Genomic DNA, 24,427 nt, shown 5'->3' on the forward strand with positions numbered 1-24,427 from the left:
CCCCGCCACGCTGTGTCTAAGGCACCTCCTGCCCAGCCATCCCCACCCCCAACCCCACTCTCACCTCTCGAAGAACGTCCGCAAGGCGCCTCCACCTACCCAGCACAAACCACTGCCTGCAAAGCCTGGCTCTGCCTCCCTAAGACCCGGGGCAAGGGACTCCAGCAGTCCGGGCCTCCGTTTCCTCATCTGTAAAGGGGGCATCACCCCCACCCCACTGGAGCGTGGCAACGAGCAAAGAGGTTACTGGAGATAAAAAAGCACGTTGGGGCTTCCCTGGAGGTCCAGTGGTTAGGACTCCGCCCGTTCGCTGCCGGGGCTGGGTTTAATCCCTGGTTGGGGAACCAAGATCCCGCAATCTGCGTGTTGGAGTCAAAAAAAGAGAAGCATGTACGCTGAGCACGGCTCCTGGTGAGCCTGGAACGCGCGTGTCGTCATCGTTTTACGTGAAGCATCTGGAGCACCTGGCAAATGGGCCAGTTGGCACCACTGTTGCTGAGCACCAAGCTCTGGGCTCAGGGGACTCCTCCTGACAACCATGAGAGGCAGGCACGGACACCGGCCTGCTCAGCCACGAGGAAGCCGAGGCTCAGAGAGGTGAAGTCACCTGCCCAAGCTCACACAGCTGGGCCCTGGAGGAGCTGGCACCTGAACCTGGGGCTGCATCTTCTCTGGGCCTGGATTCCAAATCCGTATCCTAGCTTCCTTCCCTCCCACAGCATAAGTGCCCAGACCAGCAGACCCTCTGGCGGGTCCCGCCCCGGGCAGCAGCGTGGCCTGCCATCTCCATCCCTTACTGGAGTACCGCGGTGGGGTGGGGGGCGGCGGCAGCCCCCAATCCTTGAGAGCTGAGCACACGGGACAGGGACTGGGCAGGCTTGCTGGGAAGGGGCGGGGACAAGGTGGGCAAACCGGTCGGGCCACTGGGCTCCTGGCTCCTGGCTCCCAGCTCCCGGGCCTCTCACCAGTCTGACCTGCGCTGATGCTGCCAGACGGTGGGGCTGGCACAGCAGCTCGGCTGGCGGCAGCGGCGGGGCAGGGAGCTGGGGCTGCAAGGCTGCCATCAGGTATGGGGGACCCCAGGCCGGGGGGATGAGGTGGGCAGGGGCCACGCGCCAGGCCCCCAACCCTCACCAACTCCAGCTCTCACCCCCGTTTCCTCTGCCCCTCGGGTTCTCCCGTGCCTGCCTCTAAACAGCCTCCTTCCCTCGCTTCCGCTCCTCACATTTTAAACCCAGTGCCCCCCACCTCATCCCCAGTTTGCTCAGCCTCTTCCCAGACTGGACCACACCGACTTCATCTGCTCCCCTAGAGTCCCCCTCCCTCCAACCCCTCATTAGGTCCCAAATGTCTCAGCCCTGACATTTCAGCTGCTCGCCTGCTCCATGGCTCACTGCTCCCCGCCTCTCACTGCACTGGTTTCAAGTCCCTTCAAAGGGGGCCAGCCTCCACCGCCCACAGCGCACCCGCCCAGTACCTAGCTCCCCCCAATCTTACTCAGCCATCCCGTGGCTCCCAGCCCACGTCGACTCAGCACCCGCACTGTCCCAGCCCTCTTGGAAACTCCCAGCAGCTCCTGAACACCCAGGCCTTGGAAATCTCACCCACCCCAAATTACCCCCCAACACCCCCCAAGCGTTCTCATCCTCCCGCGCCTGGCTGTCCCGTCCCCCCATCCTGACCTCTCCCTGTTACTCTGAAGAGCAGCCCCATGCCACCTGGGTAGCCCAGGACCCCAGCATCAGGGATGAGGTCTCATCTATCACAGGTCTCGGGCCGTCCCGTGGGTGGGTTCTTGATGCTGGCGCCTGAGGGGGCTGGATACTGAGCCCGCCTCTCGTCCCCGCCCCCAGCAGGCCCCCCGCCGCCATGAACCAGCACTACACCATCCACTTCACCAAGGGTGCCCTGCCCCACCGGACCCCCACCAAGCGCTACTACTTGGACAGGGAATTGGGGCACCAAAAAGGTAGGGGTTCAGTCTGGGCAGCCCTGGTCGCAAGAGAGACCTGTGAGTGGGGGGCTGCTGAGAGGATGGCCAAGCAGAAGAACCCCAGGCCCCCGGAGGGAAAAGCCACCAGCACTCACCATGGAGGCATCTGCACACGGGGCTGTGGGGACCGTAGGCCCTGGGAGGCCGGAGGTGGGAGCCTGGGCTGGGGATGCCAGCAGTGGGGGGCCATCTGGCCTGCCCCTCCCCCCAGCGTGGACAGAATTCCCTCCCCAAATCGCCAGGCCTGTGGGGACTGCCCCACAACCTGGGGGGAGCAGTGCGGTGGGCGGGAGGGGTCGGAGGGCAAGCCCACAGCCCACACTGAGTGCGTATGAACGAGGCGGGGGGTCCAGCCGCCCACGGTGACCACAGGCGCTGCTGCTCTGGGCGAGGAGGGGGCAGCTACTCCCGTCAGGGCTGATCCAGCCTCCTCGGGGCCTCCCAGGGCAGCCCCCTTCCTAGTTCCCACCCTGTCCCCCTCCACAGTCACGTTTCGTCACTCTGGCCTCCTGTGGACCAGCCAGGCCAGCTCCCAGTGGAGTCCTCTCCGCCCGCCCCCCCACTTGGGGACACCCCAGGGACCGAAGAACTTGGGGTAGCAGAAACTCTGGGGCATCATCCCCGCTCTAGCTCCTCACCTGGCTAAAGCCCAGGCCCCTGCACCTCTTCCCAGCCCCCACCCCAGCCGTGGGAGAGCGCAGGGCATGGCCCCGCCTCGGCCCACAGCCCCTCCCCGTCTTCTCTCTGACTTCTCCTGGGCCTCAGCTGAGTGACGAGCCCCAGCCTCCTCCTGAAGACCTGACCTGGTTCCTGCCAGTGCCCCTCAGGGGTCAGGGACCCAGGCCCAGTCACCCCCCACTTCCTTGGTACCATGACCCAGCGGCACCTCAAGCCTACAGGCCCTGTCGCCACCCCCCATGCATGCTAGGCCACCATGGGGTGGCGATGGCTGTCGCCGGGGCCTCCAGCCCGTCTCCCCCCCCATCCCAGCCCGCACTTCCCAGCCCCCTGTGGCAGCGGCTCTGCCCCGCTCACGACGCCCAGAAGGGGCTGCCCGCAACCACTACCGCCCCCATGCAACTGGCCAGCGCCCCCCAGCCGGCCCCCACACGCACCCCCTCACCTGCCGCGGCACGCGCCAGAGCCAGCAGCGGCCCAGCCCTGCCCTCTGCAGCCAGCACCCTCCTGGAGCCCAGGAGGCCCACGGACACCTGGCACCTGCCTGCCCCCGTGACCCGTAGCTCCTTCACCTGCTACAGGTCCGGAGCTCACCCAGCCTCCCCTTGCTGGGGCTCTGGCCCTGCCACTTTGCCTCCCACCTAGGCCTGGGGCCTGCCCTCCTCAGCCCTCACTCTGCTTCCTGTCTGGGAGGGTGCTCATCCCTGACACTGGGCCTCTGGGCGGCCGCTGCTCCTTCACCCGTTGGGATGCAAGGCTTCCAGGCCAGGCCTGTCCATGCTGCCCCCAACCCGGGCCGGCCAGGGGCCCGGGCCCCGGCTTGTGACACCCTTGCTCTGCTTCCTGTCTTCCCAGCCCTCCTGACTTGGGGTGGCGGGGGGTGAGCACCAGCTTGTTCTGGTGTTGGGGAGTGCAGCTGCAGCAAGAGGTAGGGAGTGGCCCAAGGGACGGAGAGAGCAACACAGCCATGGGAGGGACCCACCCACCCACTCATTCATTCATTCATTCATTCATCCATTCACTCTGTGACCAGGTACTGGTCGCCTGCAGGGGCGCCAGGCTCTGTTCTGGGGGTGTCACAGGAAGCAGGGCAGAGATCTCTGCCCTCATGGAGCTCACATTCTATAGGCGGTGGGGGGAGGCGGGTACAGGAAACAAGATAAACAGGGAAGTTCAGAAGTGTGTCACCGGGTGATAACCATGTTAGGGGGGGAGAATAAAGCAGGGAGAGGAAATGGGGTTTGCAAATTAAACAAGGTCGTCAGGCGAGGCCCCATCAAGTCTGCATTTAAGCAAAGATGGGGCAGTTCTCTCGAGTAAACAGCAACAGGATCGGCAAACGCAGACTCTGAGGTGGCCCGTTCACGGGGCAACAAGGAGGGCCATGTGGCTGGAGCAGGGGAGGTGAGGACGAGGGTCAGACGGGGTCCGAGAGGGTGCAAGGTGGCCTCGTGGACGCGGTGAGGGCTCAGCCTTCTCCCCCTGGGGAGGTGGGAGTCATGATGGCCCAGAGCTGACTCGGGATGTGACCTGAGAGTTGACTGTAGGAGGAAGGGCGGGAAGCAGGAGTCCCGGCGAGAGGTGCCGGCAACCTGACCAGGGAGGTGGCCATTTCCAGGTCTGGTTTGAAAGCAGAGCACAGCTGAGTGGGGACTCGGCTCCAGGTCAGGCACTACCCCGTCGCTCTAGCCTCGGGGCCTCGATGCCCATCTCACACACAAGTTAGTAGAGGCTCGGCGAGGTGAGGTCAGCCGTTGACCAGGCAGAGGTCCTCCCCAGCTGCCACCTCAGCTGACCTTGGCCCGAGTCTGCCTCTTGCCCTCCCAGCTGTGCCTCCAGGCCCAGCGCTGGCCCCCAGCGAGGGATGGATGCTGCAGCCCACGAGGCCTCTATGAAAGCGGGCGTGTCATCCCCACCACACACCGTGAGGCTGGCCTGGCCTCCCCGCCTGCCCTGCGGCCAACTGAGCCCTACCTTTCTGGTGCCCTGACTCCAGGTCCAAGATGCCTCCCAGAGGCATCACTCTGCCCGGGTCATGCGGGGAAAGGTGACGGGGCCAGGACCAGAAGACGCGTCTGCCTGGGGCTCAGGGCGGAACTAGTGACTTGTGGGCACAGGGGTGGACAGGCAGCAGAGGAGCCTGCCCACGCTCAAGTCAGGCTCGTAGAGCAGAAAGGAACAGACTCGGCGGAACTTTGGAGCGTGTAAAGCGGTATCTTAGGTATCTGAGGGCCCGGGAGTCTCAAGAAAAGCCTGTGGGATTTTCCCCGGGGAACCGTGATCCTGGTGACCTGGGGCCAGGGCAGCCAAGTTCCCACACACCTCTGGGCCAGGGCCGGGGTGGGTCTAGCCTCCTGGCCTTTGCCTGGTGGATCCGGGGCCCAGAAGGGCACATCTGGTCCTGAAGGAGGGGGCTGCCTGCGGCCACAGAAACCCTTTGTCAGAGGGTTTGACCTGAGTCATGGCTGGGAGTCAGGGAGAAGGGGTGCCGGTGCCGAGCACTCCGGAGGGTAGACGGGGAGCAGGGTGGTGCCTGGCCAGCGTCATTGACTCCGTTTCCCCACCTCCAGCCCCTCCCTACCCCCGGGCCCCAGATATCCTGACGGAGGATGACGTCTACTGCAGCTGCCTTGCCAAGACCCTGTGCCATGTGCCTGTCCCTGTGACCGTGGGCTTCTATGCGCCCTTTGGCTGCCGCCTCCACATGATGCTAGACAAGATCATGGGTGAGGATCCGCGTGTGTCGGGCAAGGAGGGCTGAAGGGAGACGGGACATTTGGTCCCTGCCCAGCCCCAGGCTTCCCTACGACCTGCTCACCCCCGAGGCCAGTCTGCCACATGCCCATAAATCAGCATTAACCAGGTCCCTCCCTACGCCTTTGCCCCCCTCCCCCGCCAAATCCACTGCAAGGAGTCTTTCTAAAATACACATCTAGCCCTGTCCTTCCGCTGCTCAAAAGCCTTCCATGGCTCCCAGCACCCTAGGGAGAAAGCCCAGGTTCCTCGCTTGGTTCCTGCCAAGTCCCTCCAGGCCTCTGTGCTCCTCGGACCTATCTCTTCTCCTCAGCCCTGGCCGAGGGCCCAGCGCCCACAAGACCCCTGACAGATAATGTTAATTAAAGACATGAGCTGAAACTTAGCCTGGTTCAAACGCTGCTGGAGCTCAGACCCCAGCCCCAATCATGGCCAGAGAAGCCGGAGGTGACTCACCTCCGTGTGCCCAGCCCTGGTAAGCACCTATCAAACAAGCCCACGTCCTGCTCCTGTGTTGTCACAGAGCAACAAACAAGGTCCTGGAAGGAGAAAAGATTCGGCTCTAAGGTAAAAGGAAACAGCTTCTATTCTGCGCTGAGTGACTCCGACTCATTCCCACTGGCTCACTCCCTACTCTCACAGCAGAGAGATCATGCCCCCAATCTCTCATGATCCATCCTCCAGACATTCCCCCCAGCACTTCCTCAGCACCCAAGGGACACAGGGTGGCCAAAACAACCAGGGCCCTTCCCTTCCTGGGCTCACAGACCAGCGTGAGAGACAGACCTGTCCCCAGACAGGGATGACCCAGAGAGGGCAGGACTGCAGTGGGGGAGCCCAGGGTCACCTGACCCAGCTTGGGGATCAGGGAAGGCTTCCTGGAAGAAGTGATAGCTGAGCTGAGAGCTGGAGGAGAGGCAGTAAGCCAGGAAAACTGGACCAGGGGTGTACACTTGCTGCCCAGCATTTCTCTTCCTCAGCACCTGGCATGCATTCTTTCATTTCTTAGAGCCCTCCCTGCCCCCACCAGTCCTCTCTCCTCTGGGGGCTCTACTTCTGCCCTCCCCTGACCCCCCGCAATTCCCCCTCAGACCCCTTCCTGTTCAAGCCTGGCTCCAGGCCTCTCCTTCCGCACTTCTGCACCTGCCCAGCACTTGGAGACCGGCCCTGGCTCCCCGTCTAACATCCAGGCCCTGGCCTGGCCTAAGCCGGGTCTAGACGCTCACACCTTCCCCTGCGCCCTCGGTCCCGGCAGCGCTGATGCAGCAGGAGGCGACCCAGAGGGAGGCCGAGGAGCTGCAGCACGTGCAGCGGCAGCTGAGGCCCATACGGGGCTGGGGCTTCTCGAAGCTGCTGTGGTACCTGGTGTTCCTGCAGCCCGTCATCACCGAGTTGCATCTGCAGCGCAAGAACGTCAAGTTCCTCTTCATCCGCTTCAGCGCCTGGCATTATGCGGGCAGTGACAAGCTGTGGGCCGGCCTGGTGACAGCGCTGTGCGACGGCATCCGCCAACAATACGGCGCACTGCCCTTCAGCTTGTACTCGGTGCTGGGCAAGAAGGTGGCCACGAGGCCGGGCTGCCGCCAGCGCGAGTGGCACTGCCGGCGCCAAGTGTGCCTGGCACTGCTGGCGCTGCTGGCGGCGCTCAGCCTGGGCATGAGCCTGCTCTACCTGTCGATGGGCTCCCACATACTGGGCCACAGCAACCTGTTCCGGGCATTCGGCGGCGCGGCCACCACGCTTTCGGGCTCCGGGCTGCTCATGGCCATGTACTCGGTGGGCAAGCACCTGTTCGTGAGCCAGCGCAAGAGAATTGAGCGGCTGGTGTCGCACGAGAAGTTCAGCAGCCATCTGGGCTTCATGTGCGAGGTAAAGAAGGAGGTGGGGCTGCTCACCGACTTCCTGTGCTTCCTGGAGATCTACCAGCGGCGCCGGCTGCGCGTCGTGCTCGAGATCACAGGGCTGGACACGTGCTACCCGGAGCGCGTGGTCGGCGTGCTCAACGCCATCAACACGCTGCTGTCCGACTGCCACGCGCCCTTCATCTTCATCCTGGTGGTGGACCCCAGCATCCTGGCCGCGTGCCTCGAGAACGCCGGCTCCATGAAGGGCACGGCCGACAACGGTTACCTCTTCCTCAACCGCACCGTCACGCTACCCTTCTCCGTGCCCATCATGGGCCGCCCCCCCATGGCCATGTACTCGGTGGGCAAGCACCTGTTCGTGAGCCAGCGCAAGAGAATTGAGCGGCTGGTGTCGCACGAGAAGTTCAGCAGCCATCTGGGCTTCATGTGCGAGGTAAAGAAGGAGGTGGGGCTGCTCACCGACTTCCTGTGCTTCCTGGAGATCTACCAGCGGCGCCGGCTGCGCGTCGTGCTCGAGATCACAGGGCTGGACACGTGCTACCCGGAGCGCGTGGTCGGCGTGCTCAACGCCATCAACACGCTGCTGTCCGACTGCCACGCGCCCTTCATCTTCATCCTGGTGGTGGACCCCAGCATCCTGGCCGCGTGCCTCGAGAACGCCGGCTCCATGAAGGGCACGGCCGACAACGGTTACCTCTTCCTCAACCGCACCGTCACGCTACCCTTCTCCGTGCCCATCATGGGCCGCCGCACCAAACTGCAGTTCCTGCGCGATGTGGTGCGAAGCCGCGACGACCTGCTCTGTCGCCGGATGACGCTAAACGTGAGGTCGCGGGGCGGGGCCGGGGGCGGGCCGGGGCCGGGGGCGGGGCCGGGGGGCGGAGACGTCGCGCCGCTCCTGGAGATGGAGGGGCCGGCCCGGGCCGAGAACGTGCAAAGCCTACTGGAAGTCCAGGCGACGCGCAGCATCCAGGAGGCGCTCTGCTGCTTGCACGACGAGTGCGACTGCCTCATCGATTACGTGCCCGACAACGTGGTGTCCATGCGGCGCATCGTCAACACCGTGCCCATCACCGTGCGCCTGCTGCAACAGCAGCAGGGGGCCTTTGGGGGCCTCTCGCCGCGCCAGGCCGTGGCTTGGGTCGTGCTCGCCAACCAGTGGCCGTGCCGTCTCAGCTGGGCCCTGCAGTGCCTGGAGGACCAGCAGCAGGCCGGGAGCGCGCCCAAAGCCTGCGCGCCCCTCTGGGACGTGTTCTGCGACCACAGCTTCGAGCTGCACACCATGACCGCGACGCTGCAGAACGTGTTCGCCCTGGACGGCGACCCCGAGCTTTTCCGGCGCTTCCTGGCCGCTGACTTCCCCTTCACCGTGGCCGAGGCGCAGAGCCTCCTGCGCTGCACCGTTAACCTGGACCACTCCATACGCCGCCGCATGGGCCTCATCCGGGCCGTCAGCACGCTCAAGACGCCCCGCCCGCCCAAGTCCCCTGCCCGCAAAGCCCCGCACGCCGCACGCGGAGCCAACCACGCCCCCGGGGCGGCCTGGGCCTCGCACGGGACTGCGAAGCCCACCAACCCCAGGACGGGGGCAAGTCCAGACCCATGGCCTGAGTGCCCTTCACTTGGGGTCAGTCTAGCCCAGGTGGGCCTTGAATGGAAGACCTTGGGCGCAGCAGAGGGCAACACTTCCTTCTGCCCAGATGAGAGTGTAGGGGGCCTAACTGGGCCCAAGTCCCAGGGTCCAGTGTCCGGAATGAGGCCTGTGGTGGCCACATTCCCCAGGTGAATCTGTGAGCCAGAGAGAGCTGTTGGCAGTAGCCACCAGGAGTGGGGCAGTGTATCAGTGACAGCATCTGAGAGCCCGGGCAGAAGGACCCATGAGGAACTCGGGGTTCAAGTGCAATAAATGAAGATGTGAAAACCCCAGATTGGTCTTCATGCCCCAGTCTCCCCAGCTCAGTGAGGACTGGCCACCAGGCCTGCCCTTTTCTGCCAAGCCCACTTCATCCCCAGGGAGTCGGGCAGCCTCAGCTGGCAGCCTGCTCCCTGGCATCCCAGAGGCGGGAGTGGCTGTGGGGAAAGCGGGTGACGCTGCGGAGGCAGGGAAGATGGACAGAGGGATGCGCCCAGCTGACTCAGTGGAGCGCACCCAGGCCTCAGGGGATCCAGGTCCTTGTCCCCACATCTGAGCTTGCCCCTCTGTGGGTGGGGCAGGAGCTGGCATTTCCGAGGGTGGTGTCCCCAGTGACCTCAGCAGGCTGCTCCACTCTTGGGGTGGTTCCTCCCCTGGCATAATGGGTTAATTAGGCCTCGACAGCACCCCGGTCAGCTGGGGCCGGCAGCGCCGCCTCCACCAGACGAGTAATTGTCCAGGGGGTACCTGCCTTACGGGTCACTCCAGGGCCACCCAAGGAGCCCCTCGATGAGGACAGGGAAGTTGAGGAGCATATGAAGCCCTGGCAGTCCTGGCATGGCTGAGCCAGTGGCACCACCCTGGGCGTGCTGAGAGATGTTTTCCAACAGCAGAGGGAGAGCCTGCCCAAGAATGAAGCCACCACAGAGATGCACGGGTCCTCATGACGCTGTTAGACCGACGTCTCTGTAGACGTGCTACTGGAGACAACGTACATCGCTTCCCGCAGCTCCCTCAGCCAACTTGACTTGGGCTTCCGTTTCTTACCACCCAGAGTCCAGGCTGGAAACAAACTGGCCCCAGCAGTGTGGGCTGCTGGGGAGGCACGACTAACCCTTAGATTTGGCTGGAGGTCAGGAGCAGGACTGAGGACACCCCCGGGCCCCAGAAGGAAGCTGCGCCCCGTTACATGATGCCGAGCAGTGGTCAAACTGGTGCCCGATTTATCTTAGACTCTGACCATATGCCTGCCAAAGCTAGAGCTTTGGGAGACAAAGAAACAAAAAAAACAAAACAGTATGTCAGAGGGGCTGGGTGTGGCCAAGATGGCTCCCTGTCTCCCGGCATTCATGGGCCCCTATAGTATGGGGCTTTTGCTGGGGACTTGCACCTAGAAGGGAGTGGCAGTGACGTGTGTCCCTTTCCCATCGCAGCAACGAGTTAAGAGGCAGGTCTGCCTTCTCCACTCTCCCCCACCTGCCTGCTGGATGCAGGGTCCCCTGAGGCCCTAGGAGATGTCAGAGCCACCAGAGGGCGCGGGGGCCTGGCTTCAGGAGTCACTTCGTGGAGAGAAGGTGCCTGTCACCCAGAACACCCACATGCAGGAAAACAAACATCTCCCACGTTAGGGCATCGAGATCTAAGATGTGGTACAGCGTCTAGTTTGGGCGATACTTGGATGGCTGAAGGCAAAGGTAAGAAAATACTCGGCCAAAGGGATCTAACTCTGTGATCCAAGACCCCTAAAAGGTCGGAAAATCAGAGCATTGCAGAATTGGTCTATTAGTCTCCTGGGGCTGCTGTAACAAAGTTCCACAAACTGGGTAGCTTGGAACAACAGAAATTTATTTTCTCACAGCTCTGGAAGTCAGAAGTCCAAAATCAAGGAGTTGTGGGGGCCACACGCCCGCGGAAACCTATAAGGGAACGCTTTCTTGCCTCTTCCAGCTTCTGGTGCTTTGCTGGCGTCTTTGGCGTCCTTGGCCTGGGGTTGCATCATAAGCCCTCCATCCTCACAAGGTCTCCTGTGTTCTCACATCCTTCCTTTGAGCATGTCTGTTCTGTCACTGTCTCCAAATTTCCCCTTTGCATATTGGATTGGGGCGCTCTATAACCTCACTTTTAACTCGATTACCTCGATAAAGACACTATTTCCAAAGAAAAGTCCCATCCTGCAGTACTGGGGATCAGGACTTCACGTATCTTGTGGGGGTGGGGAGGTGGGCACAATTCAACCCTGGACGGACAGTGGAAAAGGCCGAATTCCTCACCACAAGCTAAAGTGAAGGGCGGGGACAAGGCTGGGAACAGGACCCCAGGCCCTCCCAGGCACCACAGGATGGGGAGGCACCCTCCCCGCCCCTCCCTTCAGCCATCTGTTGATCACCTGGCCTGCAGGTGGAGGCAGAGAGCAAAGGGGATGGGCGAGCACCCAACACCGCTGTAAGGGCCAAGAGCCCCCACCTGGGTGGATTCCTGAGCAATGGCTAGATGTGACCAAAGGCCTACTGAGATTCTTAGGGGACTGTACTGACAGACCCCAACCTGGCAAAGGACTGCGGTTTCTCAGCATCTTGAAGCAAACCTCGCACTCCCCAGTCTCCCCAAGAAGACGGGCAGGAGGCAGGGCACCCTGGAGGGGCTCATTCCACACCCACCTCACACCTGGGCACAGCTGCGCCAGCCGGAGGATGACACTGTGCGGGTGTGTCCCCGGCTGCCAGCGGGGCGGGTGCCACTGGCTGACATGCGTGGCTTCCCCCAGCCCCTCGCCCAGATGAGAGGGAGCCCCAAATGTGGCTGCCTTAAGGAGCGGTCAGGACACCGGAGCTGTCGGTAACTGAAGGGCAAACAGAAAGTGGCCTAAACAGGAAAGGTGTTCATCCCAGACACCCAGGCAGCTGCGGCAGAAGCCTCCCAGGTTTGTGCTGGAACCAAACGGGCTCCCAATCAGCAACGCTGTGATTCTCATAACCTTTCCACCACGTCTCTACCCACCCCGGGCCGGCCTCCCATGCAGGAGAGGAGTGGGCACAAAGGCCTTCCCCTTAAGTGGTTCTCGCCTTTTCTGAAGGATGAAACTCATTTCCCAGAAATGCCCAAGAGCCCTCTGGGCACACCTCGGCGCCTGCAGGCGACCGGCCAGGCTCCGGGGCAGAGTGCCCTCCTGCCTGAACATCTAGGGCTGCCGGCCACAGGCTGGTGTCTGTTCTCCTTGGGCCACAGGTGACCGGGCAGAGGAATGACCTCTGGACCCGCATGCCAGGTCCACCACCCTGAGAAGCTGGACCGGAAGCTGGAAGGTATTTGGGGGCTGTTTCCTCTGAAGAGAGGGAAGTGGAAGTGGGATCATACACGAGATGGCCAGCTGTGTCAGACACAGGAGTGTGGGTGCGCGCGCCAAGAAGGGGCCTGCCTGTCCCGCCTCTCCTGTGGGGCCCATCCACACACGCCCCAGCAGATGTTCTGCAGCCACGACCCGCCTGGCCCCTGCCCTCCCCGTCTCTGTGCCAGAACCCCCGCAGCGGGGAGCCCAGGATCAGCACAAGCAGAGAGCAGGCCAGTGGGTAACCCAGCTCTGGTTTATTAGAAAAGGTGTGAGCAGACCTGCACCGACAGGAGCAGCCCTCCCCCCACCGCCCCCCACCCCACACCCACGCCTCCCCCACCCTGGGCTGTAGTGCCTCTCAGGGCGCAGCCTCGAGTGGCCCGGACAGCAGGGTCTCCAAGCCCTGGCTGCTCCCCACCCCAGCTCCCTGATAGATTTATTGCACTTAAGAAAAAGAAAGCTCTGACGCTCTGATCTCCCCCACCCACCCCAGCCCAGGCCCACACCCTGCCGGGGCTGCTCTACAAACTCCAACCGCCACCAGCACTCACCGCCCCGCCCAAGCCATGCCTCCTGCCTGGTCCTGTGCCCGGGGCCACCAGGGGATCATCCCGCCACCACCTAGGACTCCTGACCGCGAAGGGGGCAAGCCTGGCCAAACGGAGCCCTGGGGAAAGGTGCCCGGCCCTGTGGCCGGTATCCACTCCTCCCCCCCGTCCTCCTCCCATCCACCCCCAGCCCAGTCTTCGAGTGTTAGACACATAAATAGAAGTGCTTAAGTCAGGGCGGGGAGGGCCACTCCCTGTAGCTCCTGCACCCCGTGTAGTGTTGCTGTGGGGGGCAGGGGTCCCCAGGAAGGCCCCCCACCCCCTGGGGTCCCAGGCCTCAGGAAGGCTGGGGGTGAGGGTGAGCAGATTCTCATGGCTCTGGCCTCAGGCTCTTCAAAGACGGACCGGAAGAAGGGAACTTAGGGAGAAGAGATCGCAGGGGGGCACCTGTCAGAGCCAGGAGCTCCGTCGCTGGCTCCCCAGCTCCCGGGGCCCCAGGCCCTCACCGCACCTCAGGTGTCACAGTGTCTCCTGCCCAGATTCCTGACTGGCTTCCAGAAGCAGGTCCTCGAGCTCCTTCTCGTTCTTGGAGCAGCTCAGCTCTGCGCGAGAAGGGTGGGCGGCCTCCAGTCAGGCGGCTGGGCTGGGGGGCACCAGCCCTGCCTGAGCCAGAGCCGCAGGGGAGCACAGGCCCAGGTACCAATGAGACCGTCAGACTCAGAGTCAACCCAACTTGCGTGCCCCGCCCCCGAGGAGCTCCCGGGATCCGAGGGAAGTAAGGCGGGGACTGAGGACCAAGCCCCACTTGTCCCTGCCCCTTCAAGGGCCATTTTAAAGAGGGGGAGACCGAGGCACACCAACAAGCAGGTGCTTGGCCGGGGTCACACACAGCACACAGGGGCCCCAGTCACCTGGCCCCAGAGGTCCTCTCACCGTGTTCCAGGCCACAGCTGCCCACCTTGGCCTCGGGCCCTGGGGGCGGCTCCGGGGGCAGTGCGAGAGCGAACTCGGGCTTCAGGCCGTTGGGCAGCGGTGGCCCTGATTGGGGCGGCTCCGGCTGAGGCTGAGGCTCAGACGACCCTGGGTCCCTAGTGCTGACGGCCTCAGCTGGCGTCCGGGCAGGTGAGGTGGGCAGGAAGGATACGGCAGGTGGGGATGGAGGACGAGGAGGGGCAGGTGGGGAAGGAGAGGTGGGTGGCACAGGAGGCTCTGCCCTCTCGGGTGGACTCTCCACCCGGGTCACCACAAACACTTTGTGGCCCCGGCCCGGGCTGGACACGGAAATGCGCTGCTCCGTGGGGGAGGAGGGGCAGCCTGGGGGGCTCCTGTCCCCAGGGCCCAGGGAGTCCGTGGGGGGCACCAGGGCGGGGCAGGGGGCCTCAGCCCTGTCCCCATCCTCCTCCTCCCCATCCTCCCCCTCGGAGTCTGAGTCTGAGTCCGAGTCCGGCCCAGCGCCGGGGCCCGGGCCCCCGTTCTCCTGCGCCTCGGTGGCAGGCTCCTCCGCGGGCGCGCCGGCATCTGGCTGGGGCTCGGAGACGGCGATCTCGGCCATGGAGGCCGACGGCTGCAGGCACTGCCCCTGCTCCTCCCGTGCCAGCGCGAAGTTGCGCCTGCAGCAGTTCTGGATCTCAGCGAGCAGCGCCTTCTGCGTCTCGATGAAGCTCTTCACCTGCGGGCAGAGTGGGCCTGGCTCGGGCTCTGGGTGGCCCGCCCCCAGCGGGTCCTGGGGCCGCCCCAGGCTAGCCAGCCCCCAACCTGCCCGCAGGGAAGAGCGCACTCACCGCCTCCTTCTTGGGTTCGCGGTCAAGGTCCAGGCGCAGCAGAGAGTGGTTCACCTTGAGGGCCAACGACAGTGCCATGAGCCCGCCCGTCTTGATCTCGTTCTCCCGAAGGTCCAGTCTCAGGAGGCGGGGGCTCTCGGCGATGAACTCCGCCACCGCCACCGCGCCTGGGAGGGGGACCGCAGGGGCTGGCCACGGGCCCACACCCGGCTGGCCGCCCCGCCCCCCCGCCTGGCCGGCCCGCCTCCCACGCCCCGCCCCGCGCCCTACCCTCGCACGTGAGCTTGGTGGAGGCCAGGCCGAGGCGCAGCACGCTGCGGTTGCCGATGAGGCCGTTCTTAAGGTTCCGCACGCCCTCGTTCCCAATGGGGTTGTGGCCCAGGTTCAGCGTCTCCAGGCTGTGTGTGTGCGGCTGGAGGGAGCGGCGCACGAGAGCCAGGAAAGGCCCAGGAGGCCAGTCAGGAACGAGGCAAACACACACGCTCTCTCCTCGGCAGGGCCCCCCAGTCCGAACACCGGTACGTTCCCGCTTCGGGCCGAATCCCTCGTGTACTCAGAAGTCTCCCAAGAGCCAGCTGCCCCGTCCACTCCGCAGCCCTCCGAGCGTCCAGCCAGGCCCCCGTCCCCACAGCCCGGGCCCAGCCTCTGCCCTCGCCGGCATCCCAAGGACTCTGGACACAGGCCTGACCGTGGATAATTCTCAACCTGGGTCTGAGTCTTTGTGGGATGGCTTTAAATACCACAGAACGAAAAGATTTAAGACTTCCTGATGGCTTCCAGAAATGCTAACTTTCTAATGCAAAACATTTTCACCTCGTACAAAGCATTGTACCGGGCTATGGTGCCGGATGCAGAGAGACGATGAAAGAAGGGCTACTTTCCTCAAGGGAAAGAAAGACCAAACAGGGCTGGAGGAAGAGAGCAGGTTCCTGAACTGGCAGGATGAGCAAGATGGGGAGCCGCGACAGCCGGAAGAAGATGAGAGCCGGGGGTGGGAGAGGTGCTGGACCGGACCGCGCTGCCGCCCTTCCCCTCTCCGGCCGACTCACCAGCGTCATGCCCAGAAAGGCCATGCCCGTGTGCGTGAGCTGGTTGTTCCACAGCACCAGGGTCGCCAGCCCCTTCCTCTGCTCCTTGAGGCCCTCGCAGATGTAGGCCAGACCTGGGGAGGCCCGGGGGCAAGTCTTGTCTGTGGCCGGGGAATCTCCCCGGGGGACACTGGCCCGGGAGCCACCCCACCAGCGCTCAGAAGCCCCTGCCCCAGCCTGCCCGGCCCCACAGGCTCTGGCCCTGACACCTCCTGCTACTGCCCACCCTGCCTTGGGCCTGGCACACACAGCTAGCTCCCCGACTCCTGGGCCGGAAACGTTCCTCCTCTGGACACCCTGATGAAGGCCTCCGCCATCTGTTTCAGATCTCTGCTCAAATCTCCCCCTCTCATGGGACAATCCCGGCCAGCCTAACCTCAGCAGACAGCTCAGCCCACCATCACTGCTTTATTTTTCTCCAGAGTACATGTCCCCATCCGACAGACTCAGCATTCCATTAATGTATCTTGGCTTTGTCTCTCCTGAGGGCAGAGACCCCTGCCGCACTCACGGCTGTGAACCCAGAGCCGACAGGCCCCGAGCGTGGGAGGTGCTCAGCACACGTGGTGTCCGGGCCCAGCTGCCCTGGAGGAGGGCACTGGCCTCACTGTCCCACTCTGCACCCCCTCCCGCAGCCCTATCTTCACACTGAGGCCAGGGGACTCTGCTCGACGGTGAACAGGGACGAAATCAAATTCCTCCCGCTGGCAAGGCCTTGCTGACTACTCCCTCTTCCCTTCTCACTCACCTCCTGGCTCACCAGGGCTCTTCCCCCCACCCAGATATCTAATATCTAAGCTCTATCCCACCTCAGGGCCTTTGCACTTGCTATTCCCTCTGCCTGGATTCTCTGCCTAGGCTTTTAAAATGGCTGGTTCCACCCCAGCCTCCTCATTACTGCCCAGAGGCCCCTTCCTGCACACCTTAAACAGCTTTCGGTTGACCCTTCTTTACCCAACATCCTTGTTTCCTCCAGGGCACTTTCCCCAGATTGAATTATTTCAATTATCTGCTCAATACCCCACCTCATCCTGAAGGGAGAGCTGAGATGTTCCCTCCTCCAGGATTCCTCCCTGATCCCCAGACTGGGTCAGACACCTGCCCTGGGCTCCCAGAGCCCAGCCCAGTCTGAGGCGTCACCACGAGGGCAGGGCCGGGACTGTCTCGGCCACTACTGTGCCTCTAGTACCACGAACACCCGGCTGGGCACACAGTGGGTGCTGGGCAACTGGAGTTGGGCGGGGGCGCGCGGACCTCGCACACACCTGAGTCCAGTACATGGTTGTTACGGAGGTCCAGGATCTGCAGGGAGCAGTTGAACTTGAGCAGGTTGCCCAGCTGGGCCGAGTCCTGCAGGCCGTTGAGCTTGTTGTCGGCCAGGTACAGCTCCCGCAGAGTCATGTTCATCTTCAGGGCCGTGGCTGGGGGAGGAGGGGAGGGTACTGTGACTGGCCAGGCCCAGGGGACCCGGCCAACAGCCCGAGCCCACCAGCACACCGCCCTGGGGCTCACCGAGCAGCATGAGGGGCCGCCCTGACAGGCTGGCATTCTCCAGGTGTAGCACCGCCAGGCTGCTGCGGATGCGCAGGGCACGCGCCACGAAGGGCGCCGCGTGGTCCAGCAGGGGCGTGTTGCGGGCATCCAGGTACTGCAGGCAGCTTGTCTGCGTGTCAGGTGTGGGGCTGGGTCAGGCCGGCCCTGGCCCTCCCTGCTCCGGGGGACCTCCCGCCCCACGTCCCAGTATCCCCGTGAGCAGCAGGGCCACCTGGTTTTATGGCTGGGGACACTGGCTGGTGAGGGAAGGCCAGCCTGGGGCCGTGGGGGTGAGCGAGGCAGTGCTGGTGACAGCTGAGCTCGCTGACTCCTGTGTGGCAGAGATGCCCCGTATGTGAGTGAAACGGGAATGGTGACCACAGCCGCCTCCAAGGGACACGTTACGGGCAAGTGGAGGAGGAGGGCAAACGCCTGAAGGGAGAGAAGGGGCCGGAGTGGGCCTGGAGCAGGGTGCCTCTTGGCACTGCTTTCTCACTGGCCTGCAAGCTAGGGCCCAGCACCCTCTGACGGCTCGTGGACCGAGGCCCTACAGGTTGGGGGCCCTGGAGAGGGAATGGGTAGGGGGCACCCACCTTGCGCATCATGTGGGCGGCGGCCTGCCAGCCCCGGGTGCCGATGTGCTTGTTGAAGGAGATGTTGAGGTGGGTGGCCGACTCATAGTACTCGATCATGTCGAAGAGGGCTGAGGCACCCTGGGCAGAGACAGCAGGGCTCAGCCTCAGGGTGCAGCTGCCCGGGGAAGCCAGGAGGTAGGGGCTGAGCGACTGGGGACGGGAGAGCCCTGATGCTGCTCTGGCACCTCTGGGTTCCGGCAACCAACCCTTCCCCTGTCCTGCTGCAGCCAGTCTGCTTCCTCTTACTCGCCCCCCAGAGCGGTCTAAGTGATGTGCTGCGCGACCAGGACAGGCCTCTGCCGTCCCTGGGCCTCAGGTCTCCAGGAGCCCTCCCCCGGGCTCCTGGTGGCCTCCGGACCTGGGGAGGTGAGGACACCTGGGCATAAACAGGGGGGCTGCTTTCAGAATGTTTCTTAAACTCTCTCCCCTGCAGGCACTGTGATTCTCAGCGGGCGGGGGGGCACGCGTTCCTTGAAAGGCTCCTTCCTGGTGGTCATACACCTCCCCTCCGGCTTGGCTCCCCAAGTCTCTCCCTTGCTTACAAAGCCCCTGCCTTTGGGGTGGGTCTGTGAGACCCTTCTCTGGGCCTCACACACAGTCCAACATCCCCCGCTCACTCTGGCCACAGTGGACATCTCCCCAGTCTTGTCCCTCAAGAGGCACCGCCCAGCCTTGGTCCAAGGCGGTTCCCTTCTCCTGCCGTGCCCTCCCCCCAAACCTCTAAGAGGCAGGGAGCTCAGGGAGTGGGTATGGGCAGTGGCAGGCTGCTCACATCTTCGTCCAGGTTCGTCTGCTCCAGATCCACGACCTTGAACTGCAGCCTCTTGAAGACCTCTTCCAGGGCCTCGCAGGTCTTATAGTCGAGCTTCTCACCTGGGACGATATGGAGCGCCGTGTGCGTGCACATCTACGAGTCCCCTTGTGCATGTACACTTGCGTGTGGGTTGGGCTGGGTGGAAACACGGGCTCCGGGCCAAGCGGGGGAGGAAAGGTCCTCTGCCCCTCCCCACGGCTAACCTCAGGAAGGGCGCCCACACCTCCCTGCCCGCTACCCAAGGGCCCCCCGGCCCCGTCCAGACACACACCTTTCAGGTCCAGACAGTCGATACGGTGCCCGAGGTCCGTGAACTCCTGGGAAAGCAGAGCGCATGGTGGTTAAGGCAGGAGGACACCTGCAGGCGCCAGGCTGGACCTCCCTGAGAGTGGGGCAGCCGGGGCTCTGAAACAAGCAACCTTGGAACATTCTGGAATGACCCATCCAGAGGGAAGGCACTGAGGCAGTGCTTTACCAGCACGACCAGACTGGACAGGTGGCAGGAAAGGCACCTGTGAGAGACGGCTGGGGGCGAGCAGGCCAGGCGTACAGCAACACCCTAGTCATATAAAAACGGAAACTGCCCTCGCGTCTGTGTACCTCTAGACAGTGACTCGTTCTCTATTTATAAAAGCACAGAAAGTCCAGGGGACGAAAACCCCAAGCTGTCACCAGCAGGGACTCCTGGGGAATGGGACTTGGGCAAGAAGTGAGAAACAGGTTTTGCTTTTTATATCTGTAGTATTTTAACTTTCTTTTTTAAGTCAGAGAATATACATTACGTTCATCATTCAGACTTTTAAATTTTGTATACATGGCTTTTCCCCTGGGGCAGAGAACTGCTCTGGGGAGTGGAAGACTCTTGACAAGTAATTTCCTACTTCTCATAATTCTGTGCTGCTTATATACTCAGGAAGAGCCCGATTACTTTCACAGTTGAAAAGAGGATTTCCAGAGACGTATCTACAGTCCCCTGGCTGGCCGACCAGGCTCGGGAGGGGCAGTGTTCTGTACACCCTCTCTTGCTCGGGGCGGACACCGCAGGCCTGGAGGGGGCTGGGGGGCGGGGTGAGGGCAGCGTCACCCCAGGCACTGCCCCCCAGTACCCCCCACGCCCCCAGCACGTGGCATACCTGGAGCTGCCTGAGGAGCTTGGGGATCTGCCTGCAGTTTAGCTTCTGGCAGGCCTGCTTGTAGGCACCAAGGACCTCATCCACGGTCACGTTCTGGGCTGCAGGCAGAGAGGACCCAGGCCTGTGACTTTCCACACCCTGGGCCTCTTTCCCCCACTCCTGCCCACTGGCCTGTGCCATTCCCCCTCCCCCTCAACCTCCATGATAAACCTTCCTTCCAGCAACCCACTGAGCTCAGTACTGCCTTGAGGTGCCTCGCTGTGATTGCTGCTCTGCAGAGGTGTCCCCAGATGGCCCCAAACCAAGTCAGTGCCACCCTCCCCAACTCCCCAAGGCTCCCCAAACACCTTCACGTGAACAATACACAACTACTATCATGCCATTTTTCTACTTGTCAGCTGTCTCCCCCTCTAGACTGCGAGTCTCAGAAGGGCAGGGCTGGGGCTGTCTTGGTCACCACTGTGTCCCCAACACCGTCCAGCACAGGGCCAGGCCCAGAGCAGGTGTTTTGATTTGTGGGGGGTTTTTTGAATGAGAGAATGAATCCACACTTTGACCTTATAAGGAAGTAGAGCTCAGGAAAGTGAAGCACCTTGCCCAAGGCCACACAGCTGCTAAGCCGTGGAGCCGGAACTCAGCTCTTAACTGAGATGCCACGTGGCTTCTCAGACTCACCGCTCCCTCAACAGCGAAATATTCCTGGACGGTACTCAGGACGGGGCTTCCTGTCCCAGGGATATGGCAGCCGTCAGAGTCCCTGACACGGCCCTGGTACCCCATGGTTACAGGCAGTGGCTCCCAAAATGAACAAGGGGATGCAGCCCAAACCCAACAACTGCACAGCCCTGTCCTCGGGAAGCTCAGGGCCTGTCACCACGTGGAAGGTAAGGCTGGCCTTTGTCTGCACAGATTTGCCTTTTTTGGACATTTCACAAAAATGGTGGTAAACAGTATGTGACCTTTGGTGGCCAGCTTCTTTCTGGAACATAACAATTTTGAGTTTCGGTCCCTTTGTAGTGCTACGTAGTAACTGTCAGATGTATGCATTTTGTTTATCCATTCGCCAGGTGAAAAGATATTTGTATTCTTTTCAGTTTTTGGCTATAAGAGCTTGGATTTTGTGCTGGGGCAACCAGGAGAGCAGGAAGAAAAGGCTCTGAGCAGGGGAGGGACAGGGTCAGGCCTGGGAGTAGAAAGCTCTCAGGGCCAGCCAAGCAGCAGATGGGCCAGCGGGAGCCCCTGCTGAGCTTTTGGGCAAGCATCTCTGAGAGGATGCTCCCTCCGGCCACTGCTCTGGCCGGGGGACGTATGCCCCGACCTCATCAAGCAGCACCCTGTCTTCCAGGGGAGGAAACCAAGGTCCAGGGAAGGAAAGCTGCCTCCCTGGGGTCAGGCAGCTGGTAAAGGGCAGAGTCAAATACTTTCTCTAGAACTCTCTCCACTGTGTTGGGTGGGGTTGCTGGAAGAGAGAAGCCGACAGAGGCCCCAGGCTTCCCAGAGGTCAGGCCCAGTCCTCTGCCCCTCTCTTCCTCCTTGGGTGGAGGCAGGCGGGATGGAGCCTGGGTGAAGCTATAGGTGATCAGCAGCCTTCCCCAGTGTCAGCTGCCCCCCTTCAGGCCTAGCAAGGGAGTTCTCTGACGTGCAATCGCAATCGTGTGCCTGGTGGCTCCCAGCTCTTGGGAGGGCGGTGGAGGGGGGGAGCAGGAACAGGAGCTGGCCTGCAGCTGCCTCAGGGAGTCCAGCCAAGAAGGGGCCACTGACCCCCCCAGGGGGTCCATGAACTTGAGTGGGGAAAAACTGCCTTTTTATTTGCACTAATTGAACTGAAATGAAATTCAGCATTCTTAGTAACACAGCACAACAAAGAAAGAAAAAAGAAATATTTAGCAGACCCTGGGACTTTGTCCTCAATAGAAACGGCAGGGGGTTTTACATTAAATAACAGAAGAAAGAAAAAAGAAATATTTAGCAGACCCTGGGACTTTGTCCTCAATAGAAACGGCAGGTGTTTTCACATCACATAACAGTTTTTGCAGATTCTGAATGCTCATCACTACTTTGGAAGTCATTCAAGCTGCTGCTATATCCTGTTATCTCAGGTGTCAACAACGAAGAGCGTTAATTACTAGGTCACGGTTTTTAAAATATTTAATAAACTGTATTTTAACTGGTATCCTTTGTAATCCTACTTTTTGCCTTTAAAAATCATCACTCCAAGAAAGGGTACACAGGTTTTATCAGATGGCCAAAGGGCAAAAACTGCTCCCCTAGACATGCTCCCTTCAATAAAGGCCCCCAGGCCAAGGTGGGGTCGGCCTGCTCATGTCAGACGGGGATGAAATAGGGTACTGGGTACATGTGGGGTCATCACCAGCAGTTCTCGGTGTCCTAGACCAGGGGTCCCCAACTCCCGGGCCACGGAACGCTACCGTTCCGCGGCCTGTTTAGGAACCGGGCCGCACAGCAGGAGGCGAGCGAGTGAAGCTTCATCTGCCGCTCCCCATCACCCGCATTACCGCCTGCACCATAACCCCCACCCGCTCCACCTCCGGTCCTTGGAAGAACTGTCTTCCACGAAACCAAAAGGTGCCAAAAAGGTTGGGGACCGCTGTCCTAGACGATCTACAGGGAATAAGAGCCCTAAGCAATCTCTCAAACTGCAGCTGGTCCTTTAGGTGTTCAGCTCTGACATCCCTTCCTCCAGGAAGCCCTCCCTGACCGCCTAGGACTTTCAGCTCCTGAAGTCCCCTGGGATCCTGCCCAGTGGGTCGGTCTTTGTTCTGACGAGCCTCCTGGTGAGTTCAAGGCCCAGGGTCTCTGACCTTGCCACCTCCATACCAGCCACAGGTACCATCCAGCCACCCCTTCAGCCAGGTGCCCATGGGGTTTGGATGCAGGCACAGCCTCACACAAGGTCACAGCCAGGGTTCGGGGAGGCTGCATCTGCCCACTCATGTACAGCAGGGGAAGCTGAGAGCAGGGGGTAGGAAAGATGGACATACTCAGAGACATGGGGGTCCAAGGCCCAGAGCAACTGGAGACAAGAATGACAAGTGCATCTTGTCACTTCCCTCTGATGCTGAGACACATACTCAAGGTGGGGACAGCACTGGGGAAAGACACTAAAGGAACAGAAGCAGGGGTTCAGTCAGTGCACTGTGGCGTGGGCTCGGCAGCCTGCAGGCACCCCAACCCTGTCTCGATTTCTCCAACAGCATCACGAGCACGTCCCTAGGCCTGGCCCGTCACCAGTGGGCACACGCAAGTGTCAGGTGGGTCGGGAAGAACCTCGCAGTAATCATTACGTATGTGTGTTTCATTCATATACTAAGAAAAAAGAACTATCACCTCAAAACCATCACTTGGAAATGAATGAGATGAAACATATTCAAATTTTTTAAACGAACCAATTAAAAAAAAAATGGTAAGGAAACGGCAGTACAGGTGGTTCGGAGAAATAACATGGAGCATCGAGACAGCACTTCCGCTGTGCCAGGCGCCACCCAAGCACTTTATAAGCTGGCAGGGCTTGCCCAGGCCGGCTGGCTCAGCCCCGGCCGCCACACACTTGTTCATTTGTGATGTTGTGACGAAATCATCAAGACCTCTACCTCAGGTCATCCGCCCTCGACTTGTCCAGCCTTAAGCGAACCACACAGGCTGCGGCGAGTCAATGGGCCGCTCTCCCAGGCCGCAGCGGCTCCGAAGCATGGGGCCCGGGCCTCCAGGCTGCAGCTCGGCACCCACAGACATGCATGTGTGCCCGGTCTACCCCGAGGACTCAACGGGCAAGCGGTGAGCTGGGGAGGAGGAGGGCTGCCCATGCAGTGTGCTGGCTGGACACTAGGGGTGGGCCGGGCTGGGAGGCCCGAGTCGGAGCTCTGGGGCCAGGTTCCGGAGGGCGGGGCTGCAAAGAGGTGAGGGCCCCACTCCAGCCCGAAGTCAGGGGGCTTGGATCCTGGCTCCTCCCTCCCGTACTCTGCGAGCTCGACCTCGGGAAGGCCCTCCCCAGGCAGCATCTCACGCTGCCCACCAGAGACGGGGCATCTCGCAGCACGGTTGAGAGCACGGGCTCCGGAGCCAGAGCGCCTGGGGCCGAATCTTGGCTCCCAACTTAAACTCCGTGACTCCGAGCAAAGCGATTTGACCTGTGTGCCTCAATCACCTTACCCTGAAAACGGGGCTGAGTGTGAGTCCTCCCAGGGTAAGTGTGGTGACTGAGTTATTTAGCACAAGTCCATCCCTCAGACCAGGGCTTAGCACACGCCTATGAGTGCTCACCAAAGGCTGGCCATCACTGTCGTGCTGTGTCCCCCACTGGAAGGCAGGGACCCAGAACAGACTTGCTAAAGCACCTGTCCAGCGACAGAATGGTTGGCGAGACCAGGAGGACACATGGGTGTGCGAGGGGGACACGTATGTGAGTGTGTGTTCCCTCAGCTCCCAAGGCCACGGCTCCGAAGGTCCGACTTATGCAGGGGCTGGCTTAAGCGGCTGTCAGAGAGGAGGGGCGGTGACGTGAGGGGCGCCCAGCCCCATGTGCCGGGGATGAGATGTGCAGAGGTCACGGCTTTGAATAAGAGGACCTGCATTCCAATCCTTGTCCTGGTGAGACGGTGATAAACATTCTCAACAACCTCTTTC

General features: G+C 61.8%; 2 protein-coding genes across 2 annotated transcripts in view; one reads left to right on the forward strand and one right to left on the reverse strand.

The window, feature by feature from the left end:
• Nucleotides 1-1,869: 1,869 nt before the first annotated feature.
• NKPD1 (NTPase KAP family P-loop domain containing 1) lies at nucleotides 1,870-9,076 on the forward strand. Its single transcript, XM_007458681.1, has 7 exons — nucleotides 1,870-1,969; nucleotides 2,667-2,809; nucleotides 2,984-3,252; nucleotides 4,290-4,294; nucleotides 5,266-5,397; nucleotides 6,681-7,294; nucleotides 7,724-9,076. Exons 1-7 carry the CDS (start codon nucleotides 1,870-1,872, stop codon nucleotides 9,074-9,076), a joined length of 2,616 nt encoding a protein of 871 aa, XP_007458743.1.
• A 3,411-nt stretch (nucleotides 9,077-12,487) lies between these two features.
• Nucleotides 12,488-24,427, reverse strand: part of PPP1R37 (protein phosphatase 1 regulatory subunit 37) — a 44,091-nt gene continuing 32,151 nt past the window's right edge. Inside the window, exons 2-13 of the mRNA XM_007458542.1 lie at nucleotides 19,784-19,881; nucleotides 18,922-18,967; nucleotides 18,609-18,709; nucleotides 17,795-17,914; nucleotides 17,181-17,331; nucleotides 16,934-17,089; nucleotides 15,630-15,742; nucleotides 14,851-14,992; nucleotides 14,581-14,747; nucleotides 13,733-14,468; nucleotides 13,311-13,401; nucleotides 12,488-13,217 (exon numbers count right to left, since the gene is read on the reverse strand). Coding sequence (XP_007458604.1) covers nucleotides 13,319-13,401; nucleotides 13,733-14,468; nucleotides 14,581-14,747; nucleotides 14,851-14,992; nucleotides 15,630-15,742; nucleotides 16,934-17,089; nucleotides 17,181-17,331; nucleotides 17,795-17,914; nucleotides 18,609-18,709; nucleotides 18,922-18,967; nucleotides 19,784-19,881 — 1,913 coding nt within the window. The 3' untranslated portion in view covers nucleotides 12,488-13,217; nucleotides 13,311-13,318. The remainder of the gene's footprint in view (nucleotides 13,218-13,310; nucleotides 13,402-13,732; nucleotides 14,469-14,580; nucleotides 14,748-14,850; nucleotides 14,993-15,629; nucleotides 15,743-16,933; nucleotides 17,090-17,180; nucleotides 17,332-17,794; nucleotides 17,915-18,608; nucleotides 18,710-18,921; nucleotides 18,968-19,783; nucleotides 19,882-24,427) is intronic.

The sequence above is a fragment of the Lipotes vexillifer genome, unplaced genomic scaffold (genome assembly GCF_000442215.2).
Source record: "Lipotes vexillifer unplaced genomic scaffold, Lipotes_vexillifer_v1.1 scaffold371, whole genome shotgun sequence".
Classification (NCBI taxonomy): Eukaryota; Metazoa; Chordata; class Mammalia; order Artiodactyla; family Lipotidae; genus Lipotes; species Lipotes vexillifer.